Source organism: Oryctolagus cuniculus, chromosome 21 (genome assembly GCF_051225735.1).
Source record: "Oryctolagus cuniculus isolate XC-2025 breed Fujian yellow rabbit chromosome 21, ASM5122573v1, whole genome shotgun sequence".
Lineage (NCBI taxonomy): Eukaryota > Metazoa > Chordata > Mammalia > Lagomorpha > Leporidae > Oryctolagus > Oryctolagus cuniculus.
In genome coordinates, this window is record NC_142887.1 from 49,630,514 (window position 1) to 49,649,443 (window position 18,930).

Sequence of the window (18,930 nt, forward strand, 5' to 3'; positions counted from 1 at the left end):
GTGCTCCACTTCTGATCCAGCACTCTGCTATGGCCTGGGAAAGCAGTAGAAGATGGCCCAAGTCCTTGGACACCTATACTCATATGGGAGACCTGGAAGAAGCTCCTGGCTCCTAGCTTCAGATCAGTACAGCTCCAGCCATGACAGCCAATTGGGAAGTGAACCAGTGGATGGAAGACCTCTCTTTCTCTCTCTGCCTCTCCTTCTTCTCTCTCTCTGACTTTCAAATAAATAAATAAATCTTAAAAAAAACCAGAAACAGGCTGGTGTGGCAGCTCAATAGGCTAATCCTCTGCCTGCGGCACCAGCACACCAGGTTCTAGTCTCGGTCGGGGTGCTGGATTTTGTCCCAGTTGCCCCTCTTCCAGGCCAGCTCTCTGCTGTGGCCCAGGAGTGCAGTGGAGGATGGCCCAGGTCCTTGGGCCCTGCATCCGCATGGGAGACCAGGAGAAGCACCTGGCTCCTGGCTTTGGATCAGCGTGGTGTGCCAGCCACAGCACACTGGCCATGGTGGCCATTGGAGGGTGAACCAATGGCAAAAGTAAGACCTTTCTCTCTGTCTCTTTCTTTCACTGTCCACTCTGCCTGTCAAAAAAAAAAAAAAAAAAAAAAAAACAGAAAAATTAATCTTAAAAAAAATTAGTTTCTGTATGTTACCTAATTAACAAGCACTGAAGGAACTAATAAGTGCATGAAGGGAAAGGTATGAAAGTGTAGAGAAGGACAAGTTAGAATTGGGGGAATGTATCAAACCTAGATAAAAGCCTTAGTAACATCAGAAAATGACTGGATTTTTTTTTTTTTAATCAAAGAACATCTTCACTAAGAACAAAAGTTAGGAAGATACTGGTATCTCTAAATGCCTGTGTCTGATGCACAAAAGCAGCTATCATCAGGAGTAAGGCTTGAGAAAAATTCATGGAAAGAACACCAGTCAACATCTGCACACTTTCTGCCTTGGCCTCCCTGTCTCTTATGTGCAGACTGACCAGAAAGGCTCTGATTCAAGCATTCATCCACCATCCATGGCTCTTCTCCTCGCTCCAACTTGAAGATCAAGTCAGGTTTGGTAATGCAGTGCCCTATTAATGGAAACAGAGTGAGACTTTGTAAAATCACTATCTTGGATTATTTAAAGGACTACAGCTTGGTTCAGGAGCTATGCAACAAATGTTCCAATCTGAATCTTTTGTTAGATGGTAGATATTCAGATTATTCATGGACTCAATTTCTAATCCTGCCCAATATTAAACATTATAAAGTGTTCCCTTATTTGTCAAATAGCAAGAAAATGTTATCACTGGGCATGTGATGGGTGTCACTCACCCAAGGAGAACAGGCTGCTGTAGGTCTCCAGCATCACATCTCTGTACAGGATTTTCTGAGCATTGTTCATTTTCTGCCATTCCTCCCATGTAAAGTACACAGCCAGGTCTTCAAATGCTGTCATCACCTATAATAATATACTTCCAGTCAACATGTTAACTCTGTCACAAAATAAACACTGACAGTTGTGTATGGATATGAAGGAAAAAAGGAAGGATATGGTTTCACATTAGACTTGTGGAGTGTTTAGAAAGCCACACGGAGCATTCAACAGAGTCAAACCCATGATCTACTGGCTGTGAGAAATGCCCATGCTGGAGGGAAACAGGAGGTTCAAATCACAAAGGCCACATCTGTCAAGGGGAATTGCACAGCAGGCTAGAAGGGGGGCAATACTGACTCTTGACTGGGCAATGTTAAGGAGAAGTATGTAGAAGCATTGAGAAAAAAGGCAAGAAACCATCAGTGAAACTACGATGGGAATGAACAGAAAACAATTTCCAGGAAAACACCATGCATATCATTTCCAATATGTCAGAGAAAAAATATATTAAAAGACAGGGCAGACATTTAGCTTAGTGTTATTTATGATGCCACCTCAGAGTGTCTGTGATTTCCAATGCCAGCTCTAGTTTCTAGCTCCCAGATAATGCAAACCTGGGGAAGCAATGGTGATGTCACCAATGAAGGAGGCCTAGATTCCATTCCTCAATCCTGGCTTCAGTCCTGCCCCACCTGTTTGGTATGGTTATCTAGGAAGTGAATTAACGTGTCAAAGCTCTCTATCTCTCAGTCCATCAACTTTTTTCTCTATCAAGCTAATAAATATTTTTAAGTAAGAGAGAAAATACAGGTAAGACAAAGAATACAAATTAGCTTTTGCCCTTGTCTATGATTATTCTACTGATAAACAATTGAAATAACATTATACCTAATTAAAGTGAAAGCAATGGAAATACTTGCCCAAAACATTCAAATGATAAACATTTGAAATGACATTATACATAATTAAGTGAAAGCAATGGAATTATTTGCCCAAAAAGAGAACCTGGGAATGTCTGCAGTACAATCTGCATTTGTGACTCACTGAGAAAAATGCTTAGAGATTTGTTTCAGAACCTGCAATAGTCACCAGAATTGTGATCCAGCAGGCTAAGCCTCCACCATCAATGCTGGCATCCCATGTAAACAGAGGACTTGAGTCCTTGCTATTCCACTTCCAATCTAGTTCCCTGCTAACCTGATTGAAAGAACAGTGAAAATGGCCTGAGTATTTGGACCCTTCCACCAATGTGGGAGACCCATGGAGTCCCAGGCTCCTGGCTTTGGCCTGGCCCAGTCCCAGCCATTGTGGGCATTTGGTGAATGAAACAGTAGATAGAATATATCTCCTTTTGTCTCCCTGTCTCTCCCAATCTCTGCAAGTCCACCTTTCAAATAAATAATCTTAAAAAAATAAATGAGCCTCCAGTAGATTCTTTTCTCCACACATTCCTTATCCTATTCCAGAATCCAATTCAGCTTCTCAAAGGTATTAAGAACTCCATTACTCTAACAATTTGAAAACAAACTTAACTGATTTGTGTTCCAGCACTAGGTAACTCTTCCTCTTGCAGAATGCTAAGTGTTTACTTCATAGGTAGCACTAAAACACTGTTCAGTACATCATCTATGTGTAGAATGTTTCAGACATGACCCCAAAAAGGTAGCATATTGTGCTTAGTTTCAACTCAATTCATGTAACAAATATATATTTTGCTATAGCAACAGAAAGACAAGAGACCAAACTGCATTATTATAGATGACAGTAATGTTTCATAATCATGCCAAATTCATAATTCATTTCTGTATATTCTGTGATAACAAATTTTATGTTTATTTTTCTATTTTAAAATTTTGTAAAGATTTATTTATTTATTTGAAAGCCAGAGATACACAGAGAGAGGAGAGGCAGAGAGAGAGAGAGAGGTCTTCCATCTGCTGGTTCAGTCCCCAGTTGGCTGCAATGGCTGGAACTGTACCAATCTGAAGCCAGGAACTAGGAGCTTCTTCTGGGTCTCCCACATGGGTGCAGGGGCCCAAGGACCTGGGCCATCTTCCACTGCTTTCCCAGGCCATAGTAGAGAGCTGGAGCAGAAGTGGAGCAGCCGGGTCTCAAACCGGTGCCTATATGGGAAGTTGATGCTTTAGACCAGGGCATTAACCCACTGAGCCACAGAGCCAGCCCCATATTTTCCATTTTAATTAACTAGTATACTGGGACTGGCACTGTGGCTAGCAGGTAAAGCCACTGCCTTCAGTGCTGGCATCCCATATTGGTGCCAGTTCAAGTCCCAGTGGCTTCACTTCCAATCCAGCTCTATGCTATGGCCTGGGGATTCAGTAGAAGATGGCCTAAGTCCTTGGGCCCCTGAACCTATGTGGGAGACCCAGAAGAAGCTCTTCACTTCTAGCTTTGGACCAGTGCAACTTCGGCCATTGTGGCAAACTGGGGAGTGCACCAGCAGATGGAAGACTCTCTCTCTCCCCCTCTGCCTCTCTGTAACTCTGACTTTCAAATAAATAAAAAAAATCTAAAAAAATAAATAAACTAGCATTAAACACCTAAAATGAGTACTGACAAGCTGGGGAATAATTAAAAAAAAAAAAACACTTACAGGTGATATATTAATTTTCTTTCCTCTTAGAAACATGTGGAGGACCCAGAATCATACCCGGGAGAGAAGGTGAATGGCAGGAGTTCAAAGAAAACTCGGGAGGCCAACGCTGTGGCATAATGGGTAAAGCTGCTGCCTTCAGTGCCAGCATTCCATATGGGTCCTGGTTCAAGTCCTGCCTGCTCAACATACAATCTAGCTTTCTGCTATGGCCTGAGAAAGCAGTGGAACATGGTCCAAGTCCCTGGGCCACTGCACCTGCATGGGAGACCCAGAAGCTCTTGGGTCTTGGCTTTGGATCGGCTGAGCTCCGGCCTTTGCAGTAATTTGGAGGGTGAGCCAGCAGATAGAAGACTTTCTCTCTCTGCAACTCTTTCAATAAATAAATGAAATCTTAAAAAAAAAAAAAAACCCTCTGGTTTCCTTCTGCACTGAACAGTGGGGAAAAAAGGATATAATAGAATGAATAAAGAATAATAAATACATTAACCAAGAAAACATCAGCTTCACTGTGGAGGAATAAACCTCTAAAAATAGAAATACATAGGAAAATGCACCCACCTATATTAAGTGGCAGAGATTAAACAGAAGTTATCATTGGTTTAACGAAAGCATTATCTACAAATTTTGTAAAATAATAATGTAAAAGTAAAAAGAAAAGTTGAGTGTTCAAATGAATAAGGTTATCAGAGATAAACATTATGTTGTTATTAAAGTTTATACTAAAGAAAGTTAACAAATACACATAATGTATATTTAATGCAGTGCACTTTACCAGTAATGATTCCAAGTAGCACCTTTCGCTGTATTCATCCCTTCACAAAACCCTGGATTGGGGCTGGCACTGTGGCCTAGTGGGTAAAACTGCCACCTGCAGACTGGCATCCCATATAGGCACTGGTTTGATTCCCAGCTGCCCCACTTCTGATCCAGCTTTCTGCTATGGCCTGGGAAAGCAGTAGAAGATGGCCCAAGTCCTTGGGCCCCTGTACCCATGTGGAAGACCCAGAAGAATCTCCTGGACCCTGGCTTTGGATTGGCACAACTCTGGCCATTGCAGCCAACTGGGGAGTGAACCAGCAGATGGAAGAGCTCTCTATCTCTCTCTGCCTCTCCCTCTCTCTGTGTGTAACTCTTTCAAATGAATAAATAAATCTTTTTGAAAAAGACCATGAATTTCACCATTTCAATTGATTTACCCCATGAGATACCAGTAAATGTGATAGAAATAGACAATTTGTTAAAATATTTATTTATATGAAAGAGTTACACAAAGAGAGAAGGAGAGGCAGAGAAAAGAGAGAGAGAGAGAGAGAGAGAGAGAGAGAGAGAGAAGGAGGAGTAAAGAGAGGTCTTCGAACTGCAGGTTCACTCCCCAGATGGCTGCAATGGCTGGAGCTGTGTAGATCCAAAGATATGAACCAGGAGCTTCTTTCAGGTCTCCCACAAGGGAGCAGGGGCCAAAGGACTTGGGCCATCTTCTACTGTTTTTCCTGGCTGTAGCAAGAGCTGGATCAGAAGTGGAGCAGCTGAGTCATGAACTGACACCCATATGAGATGCTGGCACTGCAGGCGGTGTCTTTACTTGCTATGTCACAGAACCAGCCCCAGAAATAGACAATTTGTAAAGTATTTGCCTTCTCAGCTTTTCTTTTTCTGACAGTTATCTTCTGAAAAACCCTGGGGCCTGCCTGTTGAAGAGATAGTATGTAGGCTGGCGCCGTGGCTCACTAGGTTAATCCTCCACCCGTGGCACTGGTATTCCAGGTGACAGTCCCAGTTGGGGTGCTGGTTCTGACCCAGTTGCTCCTATTCCACTCCAGTTCTCGGCTGTGGCCTGGGAAGGCAGTGGAGGATGGCCCAAGTGCTTGGGCCCTGCACCCACATGGGAGACCAGGAGGAAGTGCCTGTCTCCTAGCTTTGGATCAGCACAGCATACTGGCCATAGCAGCCATTTGGGGGGTGAACCAATGGAAGGAAGGCATTTCTCTCTGTCTCTCTCTCTCTCACTAACTCTGCCTGTCAAAAAAAGAAAAAAAGAGATAATATATAGCCAAGATTCACCACAACCCCAGACACTTAAGTGAAGCCTCAATCAGTTCCCCAGATGACTAAACTCTCATTTCTGCTCCTGGACTGATCATAGGAACTGCCCAGCTGAGTACAGCCCATAACTCAGAGTCAGAACTGCAAATCAAATGGCTATTTGTTAAGCCATTGTGTTTTCTGATTTGTCCTACATCAAATGCTGATATATATCAGTAAGTATGGCAGAAAGTTGAATTACATGCAAACTACAATGCATACAACTTCAAAATTTCATTTCGAAGTTCCCATAAAACAGGGCCAGCATTGTCACATAGCAAGTAAACCTGCCGTCTGCAAGACAAGCACCCCATATGAGCACTGGGTCATGTTCTGGCTGTTCTGCTTTTGATCTAGCTTCCTGCTGATGGCCTGAGAAAAGCAATGGAAGATGATCCAAATATTTGGGCAAATGCTACCAATGTGGGAGATCCAGGTGAAGATCTTGGTTCCTGACCTCATTCTTTCCTGGCACTGCTCAATGCAGCCATCTGTGATGTGAACAAGCAGAAGGGAGATCTCTCTGGGTCTCTCCTCTATATACAATACTTTCAAATAATTTTTTTTAAAAAACTTAGAAAAAAGCTCCTATAAACAGAATCTTTGCCTATCAATTAGACCTTAGAGGTTTCACCTCACCCTGGTTAGAATGGCTCACATACAGAAATCTACCAACAACAGATGCTGGCGAGGATGTGGGGAAAAAGGGACACTAACCCACTGTTGGTGGGAATGCAAACTGGTCAAGCCACTATGGAAGTCAGCCTGGAGATTCCTCAGAATCCTGAATATAACCCTACCATTCAACCCAGCCATCCCACTCCTTGGAATTTACTCAAAGGAAATTAAATTGGCAAATAATAAAGATGTCTGCACCATAATGTTTATTGCAGCTCAATTCACAATAGCTAAGACCTGGAATCAACCCAAATGCCCATCAACAGTAGACTGGATAAAGAAATTATGGGACATGTACTCTATAGAATACTACACAGCAGTCAAAAACAATGAAATCTGGTCATTTGCAACAAAATGGAGGAATCTGGAAAACATCATGCTGAGTGAATTAAGCCAGTCCCAAAGGGACAAATATCATATGTTCTCCCTGATCTGTGACAACTAACCAAGCACCTAAAAGGAAGCCTGTTGAAGTGAAACAGACACTTTGAGAAACAGTGACTTGATCACCCCTTTTCCTAACTATTGATGAACAACTTAATACTTTATCCCTTTTAGTACTTTTTTGTTCTACTTAATACTTTGGTTGAACTCTTTAATTAACACACAATTATTCTTAGGTGTTTAACTTTAACTGAAAAGTGGTCCTTGTTAAATATAAAAGTGTGAATAAGAGAGGGAGGAGATGTACAATCTGGGACATGCTCAATCAGACTTGCCCCAAATGGTAGAGTTAAAAACGTGCCAGGGGATTCCAATTCAATCCCATCAAGGTGGCATGTACCAATGCCATGTCACTAGTCAAAGTGATCAATTTCAGTTCACAATTGATCATAATGATAGGATTAAGTGTCAAAGGGATCACATAAGCAAGACTAGTATCTGCTAATATTAACTGATAGAATTAAAAAGGAGAGAACTATCCAACATGGGAAGCGGGATACACAGCAGGCTCATAGAATGGCAGATGTCCTAAACAGCACTCTAGCCTCAGAATCAGCCCTTCAGGCATTTGGATCTGGCTGAAGAGCCCATGAGAGTATTTTAGGCATGAAAAACCAAGACACACTGGAAAAAAAAATTAAAAAAATAAGAAATAAAAGCCTAAATAAAAGATCCCTGTGAGTGATATCTCAATGGATAGAACAGGCCTTCAAAGAAGGAGCTACCTTTCTCTGAAGGCAGGAGAGAACTTCCACTTTGACTATGACCTTGTCTAAGTAAGATCGGAGTCGGTGAACTCAAAAGGCTTCCACAGCCTTGGCAACACATGACAAGAGCCTAGGGTGATTACTGATGCCATAAACAAGACTGTCAATAGTTAAATCAACAACAGGAGTCACCGTGCACTTACTCACCATGTAGGATTTCTGTACTTAATATGTTGTTCAATGTGAATTAATGCTATAACTAGTACTCAAACAGTACTTTACACTTTGTGTTTCTGTGTGGGTGCAAACTGTTGAAATCTTTACTTAATATATGCTAAATTGATCTTCTGTATATAGAGATAATTGAAAATGAATCTTGATGTGAATGGAATGGGAGAAGGAGCCAGAGATGGGAGGGCTGCAGGTGGGAGGGAAGTTATGGGGGGGGAAGCCATTGTAATCCAAAAGCTGTACTTTGGAAATTTATATTTATTAAATAAAAGTTAAAGAGAAAAAGAATACAGTGCGCAGAAGCATAGCCCAGGTACCAAGTATATAACAGACTAGATTTTAAAATGATGCTTGATCTTACCTATTAAAATAATTTGTGGACCATCAATGGATTATATTTTACAGTAAAATAGTAATAATTTGGTGCATTAATATGGCTGGAAAACAGGGTGAATGCCTTGTAAAGTCTTTGTGAATATTTAAAACTGCACTATCTAGAAATTCTTTACCCAAAACATCCTGAATTCATCTATCCATCACATCCAGTTATCTGTATATTTTTAACAAAGCTATATTTAAAAAAAAAAAACTGCACTTAAGTAGTGGTTTCTGACACAAATTAGGCAAGAGACAAATATTAGGGTATCATGGAGCTCCTGCTTTTACTCCTCTTCTAGTCTAAATGAGAATTGCCATGAAATTATAGACAAACTCTTAAGGATTTGAGTGATGGTCTCATGGGCCATTGACTGTTGGCCCACAGCTACTGGTCATTTTTTCTATGTATAGTGTATGAATTGTGCCTTGCAAATGCCTGTATCAGCACTTATCTGGTAATTGCCTTTCAGTGACTTCATTCTGCAAATTGAAGGACCTCAGTCTTGAACTTCAGTCTTACATAACTTCACCTCAGACCCAGAATAAAATTATTACTTAGTTCCCAGCATCATACAATGTAAACAGAAAATGAAGTTGTAGGCATCAAACAAGAATAGTATCATGAAATAGTGAATTCCCTTGTCCTTTCTAAAAATTATTGCTCCCCACAGTGGTAGCCACACACTTCTGACAGCAGGAGTTGCTGATTTTAGAATTATGCTGGAAAATTCTGTGGGGATTCCTGAGAAGAAAGTGGGAAGGCAGCATGCAACACTCAATTGTTGTTGATTGATCTTTTACAATTCATTTTCTCTCACTGATTTTAAATACACCTTTGTTTTTATTTGACAGGTAGAGTTACAGACAGAGAGAGACAGAAAGGTCTTCCTTGTGTTGGTTCACTCCCCAAATGGCCGCTGTCACCAGTGCTGCATTGATCCAAAGCCAGGAGCCAGGTGCATCTTCCTGGTCTCTCATGGGGGTGCAGGGGTCCACGCACTTGGGCCATCCTCCACTGCCTTCCCTGGCCACAGCACAGAGCTGGACTGGAAGAGGAGTAACCAGGACTAGAACCTGGTGCCCATATGGGACGCCAGTGCCACAGGTGGAGGATTAACCAAGTGAGCCATGGCACCAAACCCTAAATACACCTTCTGACCAGCATTTATAATTTCAAGCACTTAGAAATAGGAGCTCTAACACTTGATTTTACTGAATCAATAATGAAAAATATAGTCCCTAAGATATAAAGAGAGTGAGGATCACAGACTGAAACTAATTCAGGATCCTACAAGGACTAAATTTGAGGTCAAGCTTGAGCTACTTATCACTAATAGAAGCAACCAGTGTTATCTGATCAAGTTTTACTAGATGGGAATGGTATCCCATAGTTGTGCCAGTTTGTGTCCCAGTCTCTCCACTCCTGATCCAGCTCCCTGCTATTGAACCTGGGAAAATAGCAGCAAAAGATGGCCCAAGTGTGTGGGCCTCTGCCCACACCAAGTGCCAGCCCTAAGAAGTCTTAAAAACCTAAAGAAAGAAAATGTATAATATAAAGTACATTTCATCCTTTTTGTCGTCTAAAACTTATTTGTAATTATATAATTTAAAAAAGATAAAAAGACATTGATTCTTATGTCTCTTCAACATAAGACATCAACTTTTCCAGGTTCTAGATGCACTTATTCACAGATTTTCATAGAAGTAATCAGTAATGTGGCTCAAATAACAGTCTTACCCAGGGAATCCCCCTAAATTTAAACAGGGTGCTCAATACCATTTTAGAAAAGTTCCAAAATATGTATCAGAAGAAAAAAATTATTTATTTGGTACATCTCATTTTAATTATAGTATTACCTAAATTTCCAATAGTCAGTTGTACTCAAAAATTCCCACAGGTGGGAGAGATGGCCTAACACAGCAAGTAATTATTAAAATACAAATGTTAAGCTACAACTTAACTAGGGAAAATAACACTCCACAGGTCCCAAACTAAAATAATTAAGATGACATAATAAAAGGAAACTCAATGTCTTCATGCATTAAAATGTATTACATTAAACTTAATAAACAAAAAGGTGATTATTCCAGCTGTTTCCCACTTGGCAGCCCAATTTTACCTGTTGAATCTGGAAAAAAGTAAATGGCATCTCATGGTAGATTACTAAAATCTTAATGCTATATGCCATCGATTATGTCCACCATACTTCATATCTAATATTAACATATCTGATGCCTCTTAGTAGATAAATGACCTGTCTTAACTATTACAAAAGTGGCAAATGTGTTTTTGCTCAAAGCTTTTCCAACAGCTCCTCAGTCTAGTTTGCCTTCACTTTGGAAAGACACTTTTTCTAGGGTATACATGAGCATCTCATTGACTTGGCCATCAAACATAATTTTTGCAAAGAATTTAACTGTACCCAGCTTTTATCAGGAGCACAAGAATATATCACATTGATGACTTCCTCCCTTCATGAGACTATTTGACACACTTGTGAAGAACATACAATGCTAATACCTTTTAGTCCTTCCTGGGTTTTGGTGCAATGCATGTCTCATTTAAAAAATTAATTGTCATGGATGCTACAAATCAGTCCAGCTTATATGGCCCCCCTTCCAATGAAAAGTCAAATTGAATTCTGTAGGCACTATCCTTAGTGCTCTCAGTGACTTCTTCACTCGTGGAGCTCATATGCCTTCTAAATTCTCTGGATCATTTGTGATATCCACTGCTTCTCAAGGGCTATGATGCAAGGAATAACCTCTCTTGGAACCTTGCTATGTGCCAGTAAAATTAAATTAGATTTCTATTAATTGTGCTATACTGGAAAAACAGTCACCTACACACCTTGAGCCTGTGATTCTCCAAACCTTGTTATCTAGTAGGACTTTGGCCATGGATATAGAACAGTAAAACATGAGAATGGCTACTAAGGCCTCCTTAATAGATGATGGACCCAAACTTGGCATACTCCATTTGGCAAAGGGGATGGCTTCCAATGTCTGCTGTCTATGTCCAGATGCCAGGGTACAGCAGGAGGTCACTATTCTAACAATAATAAAGAAAAACCATTTAAGTTCAGCTGGACACCATTCTGCTGACTGTTGATTTCATTACTATTAATCTGGATGCCTTCACTGGTGACAATCCAGAGACCCAAAGTAGTCACAGCATTATCTGCTAACAAAAGCTTAAACCAGGAGTTATGGATTAATATCTGTTATAACACGATTCCTCAGAACCCATCTAGTCCAAACCTTGAGAGTTGGAAGCTGTTATACTTGGCCCACCCATATATAGGACGTAAATTGTGCCAGATGGGCTCTATATCCTTGTACTGCAAGGAAGATGTCATAGATATTGATGCTCCAAACTTATCCAGCTCCCTGCTAATGTGTCTGGGAAAGCAGCAAAGGCTTGCCCAAATGCTTGGGCCCCTGAACCCATGTGATATCTGGAAGAAGCTCCTATCTCATGAGATCAGCCTGGTCTAGCCCCAGTCATTGCAGCCACTTTGGAGAACAAACCAGAAGGAAGATCAGTCTCTCCCTTTCTCACTCTAACACTGCCTTTCAAATATATAAATAAATCTTTTAAAATGTAATCATTTCAATAGATTCCTCAGTGCTCAATCATGATGACTTTTACTATCTTAAGGACATTTTCATTTCTTTTTTAAAGATTTGTTTATTTGAAAGGCAGAGAGGAGGACGGTGTGCTGCAGTATGCAAAGCTGCCATCTGTTATACTGGCATCCTATATAGGCACCAGTTCAAGTCACACTTGTTCCACTTCTGATTTAGCTTCATGCTAATGGCCTGATAGAGTGGAAGATGGCCCAAGTACTTGGGCTCCTGCCACCCCCATGGGTGACTCAAAAGATGCTCCTGGTTTCAACCTGGCCCTACACCGGCCATTGGAGAAACCAGGGGTGTGAAACAGATGATGGAAGATCTCTCTCTGTCTCTCTGTCTCTCTCTCTCTCTCTCTCTGTGACTTTCAAATAAAGAAGTAAATAACTTTTAAAAGGATTTTAGAAAGGGCAGAGAAACACACAGAAAGTGGGTGAAGAGAGAGAGGAAGAGAGGTCTTGCATATGTTGGTTCACTCTCTAAATGTCTGCAACAGCTATGGCTGGACCAGGCTCTCAGGTCCCCTAATAAGTAGTAGATCTTGCATTTAGGTGAAAGGAACTTAAGAATTTGAGCCACTACCCCATGCTTCTCAGAGATATTAAGCAGGAAACTAGTTTGGAAGTGAAACACTGAAAACTTAGATTAGCACTGCAATATAGAATGTGGGCATCACATGCAATGACCAACAAATTAGAAAACCTGGAAGAAATCAAGACACATGCTAGGTAAAAAAATTGAGCCATGAAGACATATAGAAAACCTAAACAAACCAAAAACCAAAACAGATATTGAATCAGTAACAAAAACCCTCCAAAGAAAAGCCCAAGACCAGAAAGCTTCACTGCTAAATTCTACCAGACTTTTAAAAATAGAACTAATTGGCCAGCGCCGTGGCTCAATAGGCTAATCCTCTGCCTTGTGGCACCGGCACAACGGGTTCTAGTCCCAGTTGGGGTGCCGGATTCTGTCCCAGTTGCCCCTCTTCCAGGCCAGCTCTCTTCTATGGCCCGGGAGTGCAGTGGAGGATGGCCCATGTGCTTGGGCCCTGCACCCCATGGGAAACCAGAAGAGGCACCTGGCTGTCGCTCCCCCTCTTCGTGGAGGAACGACACTGAACCCTGCCTAGGCTTCATATCCTAGTCACGGCACCATTATGTCGCTCCCCCTCTTCGTGGAGGAGCAACACAGGACCCTGCGCTGTTCTTTCGTCTGCTCGGCCCTCCCCGGGTTTGCTGCTGGTTCTTCCCGGGTTGGCTACTATCCCTTCCACCTCCGTGGAAGGGCAGTTCCCCCTGGCCACATTCCCCACTTCCGCAGGGGAGCGGCACACCGCCGGCCGGCTTTCTCGGGGGCTGCACGGGTTCCCTTAGATGTTCCCCATAGATGTTCCTGGTGCATGCCGTCTCTCTCCTCCTTTACAGTCCTCCTCCGCCAATCCTAACTCGGCTGCCCACACGCCGAGTACGCTGCTCTCCAATCAGGAGCAAGTCCTACAGTTTATTGGTTGAACTGGAGGCAGCTGTGCGGAAGCTGTTTACTTCTCTCCCAGCGCCATATTGTGGGAGAGCAGATGCATAGAATAAGTCTTAATTCCAGTAACTCAGTCTAGTCCGGATTGCTCCCCACAGATCCCCCTTTCTTTTTATTTTTTGGCGTTGATATGCGCCTGTCTTCGGTGTCCCGCAGCACACACTCTGCTCTACTTGCTAGAGTTGCCACAGGCTCTTACAAGTCCTATCAATCAGGCAAACCGAATCCGGGTCCTCTCTTCGCCATGTTGTGAGGAGGTTTTTAGGCGCTGATGCGTGCCTGTGTTCGGTGCCCTGCAGCGCATGCTCTGCTCTGCCCGCAGGGGCTTACAAAACCTATCAGGCAAACCGAATCCAAGCCTTCTCATTGCCGTATTGTGGGGGAGACTTATTAGTGTTGGTTTGTGCCTATCTTCGGTGACCTGCAGCTCATGCTTTGGTCGAGCTGCTTGCTGGTGCTTACCGCCTTAAATCAGGCAGACCCAATCCAAGCCTCCTAATTGTTGCATTGTGGGGAAGCCTTACTGATGTTAATTCGTGCCTGTCTTCGGTGACCTGCGGCGCATAAGCTGCTAGCCGCCCAGGTGCTCATCGCCTCACTTAATCAGGCAGACCGAATCCAAGCTCTCTAATTGCCATGTTGTGGGGAGGCCTTTCTATTTCTCTATTTCTCTATCTCCGGGCATTCCTATTTCTCCCATTTTACTTCTATCTTCCAGCATTCCTATTTCTCTCATCTTCTAAACTTCTGTTTCTCTTATCCCTGTGGCTTCCCGGCGGCGCTCGCCCCGAGGCTGCTTCTCGGCACCTCGCCCCGCGGCAGCTTCACGGCTCTGCGCGGCTTCCCGGTGCCTCGCCCCGCCGGCGGGTTCCCGGCTCTGCGCGCACGCTCCGCGGTCTCCACGCACTTCGCGCCCGCACCACGGCCTTGCGCCAGCCTCGCGTTTCCTATCTGTTCACGCCCCGTGCTCTCTCTGCACGCGGCGGCTTCCACGAATGTTTCCGCCACTACCGGCATTCAGTTCAAGTTCCCCGGACTAACCTGGCGAATCCTGGCGGCCCACGTCTCTGCCTCTGGTTCCAGATCTTCGCCTCTTGCTCCCCGGGGTGACTTGAAGAATTCCAAGATGGCTTGGCCTGCACTCGCGGCTTCATCCTCCCTAACATTTTTCTCTACCCGGTGTGTTTCCCTAAGTTTTCTTCCAACAATATTCCTCCCTCATTTCACCTGGCCTCTCCCCACAGTCCGCATCCGAGTCTGTTTGTTCTAGCTTTCACTTTCGCTTTCGACCTTAGAGATTTCTCCCAGCTTCCCCCCGTAGTCCGTATCCGAATCTATGCCTAGGCTTTCAATAGCTTCCTCCGGCACCTCTTTCGTCCGGCTTTTCCCTAGGCTGTTTGCTAGTCTCTCTCTCTGGTATTTTCCTGCTTCTTCCCGTTTCTTCCCTCCTAAGTTTCATATCCGTCCTAGGTTTCCTATCCGAGTCACGGCACCATTATGTCGCTCCCCCTCTTTGTGGAGGAACGACACTGAACCCTGCCTAGGCTTCATATCCTAGTCACGGCACCATTATGTCGCTCCCCCTCTTCGTGGAGGAGCAACACAGGACCCTGCGCTGTTCTTTCGTCTGCTCGGCCCTCCCCGGGTTTGCTGCTGGTTCTTCCCGGGTTGGCTACTATCCCTTCCACCTCCGTGGAAGGGCAGTTCCCCCTGGCCGCATTCCCCACTTCCGCAGGGGAGCGGCACACCGCCGGCCGGCTTTCTCGGGGGCTGCACGGGTTCCCTTAGATGTTCCCCATAGATGTTCCTGGTGCATGCCGTCTCTCTCCTCCTTTACAGTCCTCCTCCGCCAATCCTAACTCGGCTGCCCACACGCCGAGTACGCTGCTCTCCAATCAGGAGCAAGTCCTACAGTTTATTGGTTGAACTGGAGGCAGCTGTGCGGAAGCTGTTTACTTCTCTCCCAGCGCCATATTGTGGGAGAGCAGATGCATAGAATAAATCTTAATTCCAGTAACAGTATAGTCCGAATTGCTCCCCACACCTGGCTCCCAGCTTCAGCATGCCAGCTGCGGCGGCCATTGGAGGGTGAACGAATGGCAAAGGAAGACCTTTCTCTCTGTCTCTCTCTCACTGTCCATGCTACCTGTCCAAAAAAAAAAAAAAAAAAAAGACTAATTCCAATTCTCCTTAAGCTATTCAAAGCAATTGAAAGAGAAGAGTATTCCCAAACTCATTCTGTTTGATAAGTGTCACCTTATTTTCTAAACCAGAAAATGATACAATAGAGAAAGAGAATTAAAGAACAATATCTCTGATAACCACAGATCCCAAAATTCTCAACAAAATACTAGCTAATAAAATCCAACAACAGATCATAAAGATAATTTACCTGGACCAAGTGGAATGTACCTATGGTATGCAGGGATAGTTCAACATATGCAAATCAATAAATGTGATATGTGACACTGGCAAACTAAAGAATAAAAACCACATGATGATCAATAGATGAAGAGAAAGTATTTGATAAAAAACAGCCTTTCATTATAAAAACCTTAAGCAAGTTGGGAATAGAAGGAACATTCCTTATCACAATCAAGGCAATATATGACAAATCTTCAACCAACATCATATTGAATGGGAAATCGTGGAAGCATTTCCACTAAGATCTGAAACCAAAGTTGCTCTCCCTCACTACTGCTGTTCAATACACTACTGACAGTTTTAGCCATGGCAATAATGCAAGAAAAAGAAATCAAAGGAAAACAAATTAGAAAGGAGAAAGTCCAATAATTTGTTTGCAGATGGCATGGTCCTAAATATTGGGAAACCAAAAGACTCCACCAAGAGATTATTGAAACTCACAAGAAAGTTTGGCAAAGTTGTAAAATATGAAATCAACACACAAAAATCAATAACCTTTATATACACAAAAATGCCATGGCTGAAAAATAACTTATCAGATCAGTGCCATTCTCGATAACCATAAAATTTTTTATTACCTTGGAATAAAATTTAGTCAAGGGTGTGAAAGATCTCTATAAGAAAAATTACAAAACATTAAAGAAAAAAAGAAAACACAAAAAAAGGAAAAATCTTTGATGTTCATAAATTGGATGAACAAATATCATCAAAATTCCCATTCTACCAATAGAAATTAGTTTTAATTTTACTTTTACTATCATTTATTTATTTGAGAAGAAGTTATAGACAGAGAGACGGAGAGACAAAAAGCGATGCCTTCTAACTGTTGGTTAATTCTCCAAATAGCTGTAATGGCTGGTGCTGGGCTGATCTGAACCCAGGAGCTAGGAGCTTCCTCCTCATCTCCTATGTGGATACAGGAGCCCAAGCACTTGGGCCATCTTCCACTGCCTTCCTAGGCCACGAGCAGAGAGCTGGATCAGAGGACCAGCTGGGACCCAAACTGGCATCCATATGAGATGCCAATGCCACAGACAGAGGCTCAAACTACTATTCCACAGTGCCAGCCCCTCAAAAGCAATTTACAGATTCAACATGATCTCAATCAAAATACCAACAACATTCAGAAGGAAGACCTTTTTCTCTCTCTCTCTCTCTGCCTATAACTCTGTCAAAATAAAAAAATAAAATAAAAAAATTTAAAAAATAAAAGAACATACAGCATCACCTGATGGTTCAGGAGCATGACAAGTAGGGCCCTGTGGTGGCCTATTACTGAATAGTTGCTCAAGAATTGATCTAAGGGTGTTTGTTGTCAGCCATTGTTTGATCATTATGTATTTCACCAAGGGGGTCATTTATATGCCATGCAAACTAGAATGAAGATTCATAATAAAACTCATGAGTGTCATAAATTTTTTATCAAAATTAACAGGTCAGTTAGGAGCTCTTAATAAATAGTTGGGGGGCTGGCACTGTGGTGCAGCAGGTTAAAGCCCTGGCCTACAGTGCTGACACACCATATGTGCTCCAGTTCAAGTCCCAGCTGCTCACTTCTGACTCAGCTCTCTGCTCTGGCCTGGGAAAGAAGTAGAAAGATGGCCCAAGTCCTTAGGCCCCTGCACACATGTGGGAGACCTGGAAGAATTTCCTGGCTCCTGGCTTCAGATCAGCACAGCTCTGGCCACTGTGGCCATTTGGGGAGTGAACTAGCGAATGGCAGAGGCCGACTCTCTTTCTGTTAGACCGAACTTGGATGGGACTCAATTATCCCAATGAGAGACTTCAATGATGCAAAAGCAAAGAGGTTTATTGTTCTAGCTTGATCTAGGGTCCACTCCAATCATCACAGTGGTCATCTGATGAGGACCCATCCCATATACTTTGTGGGGTTTATATAGAGTTTTCAGAGACATTCTACATATTATAGCACCATTCAGTAAATCATCTCATTCTGCGGGAATTTAAAGAACATCTCTTAAAATTGATTAGTAAATCCAGTGGTGGGAATAGACCTAGTAAAGGTGGTTAGATGGCTTTGGGGGTGATGCTTTTTAAAATGATTGGCTAAAGTGTAGGGTCCAAACTGCTAAGGTGTATGTTCCAAACTACAGAGTTTTGGGATGTTATCAATCGCCTTAATGGCCTAAAAAGACACCTGAAAAAGATTCAGATTCCTTTTGAAGCATTCATCAGTAGCCTCAACCAGTTTTTATTGTCCATTTAATGGCTCCAATAATTTATGGGTACATAGGGCTGATGTTGGCAAGATCCTAAAAACACCCTTTGAACCCTGCTTCAGCAAATGAAAATACAGAAAATATATATTGGAAATAAGCTTTATTAATTTACATACATGAAGAGAAGTTTTTAAAAGGCATACTATTTGGACAGATCATATTACTTTGCTGTAAAACTCTAAATCTAATGAAAGAGTCCAGAATTGTCTAGATTAGAGATTATCTTTTTGTTTTCCTTAAGGCTTATAAAACAAATACAAATGTCCTAAAGTGCTAGATTAACCTGAAAAAATTATGTTCAAAACACAATTTTTATTCATTAGAGTTTAACACTGACAGAAGGGAAAGTCATTCAGTAAAGAGGTAGAAATGCTTTCAGACTTAATATTAAGAATGTTGGTTTCCCAAATGCTTTTTCTTATCCATTCAGCTTAAGGTGAATTGGTATTTGCTGCATCAGCAGTCTGACTGCATGTCTTAGGGAATGAAAAATAGAGGTCTGTAGAGATGCCTGAAGAGTTGGTGCTTTTAAGTTAAGATTCTTCTCAGCTGCTGAGGAGTACGTTCCATCGAGTGCATAACTATGAATAA

At 42.5% G+C, this 18,930-nt stretch overlaps 1 protein-coding gene across 1 annotated transcript in view; it reads right to left on the bottom strand.

Moving 5' to 3' along the window:
- The window catches only part of LOC149119998 (uncharacterized), a 43,621-nt gene that overhangs the window by 10,032 nt on the left and 14,659 nt on the right, over positions 1-18,930 (bottom strand). Inside the window, exons 2-3 of the mRNA XM_089323202.1 lie at positions 1,327-1,453; positions 990-1,082 (exon numbers count right to left, since the gene is read on the bottom strand). Of these exons, the coding sequence (XP_089179328.1) occupies positions 990-1,082; positions 1,327-1,450 (217 nt within the window). The 5' untranslated portion in view covers positions 1,451-1,453. The remainder of the gene's footprint in view (positions 1-989; positions 1,083-1,326; positions 1,454-18,930) is intronic.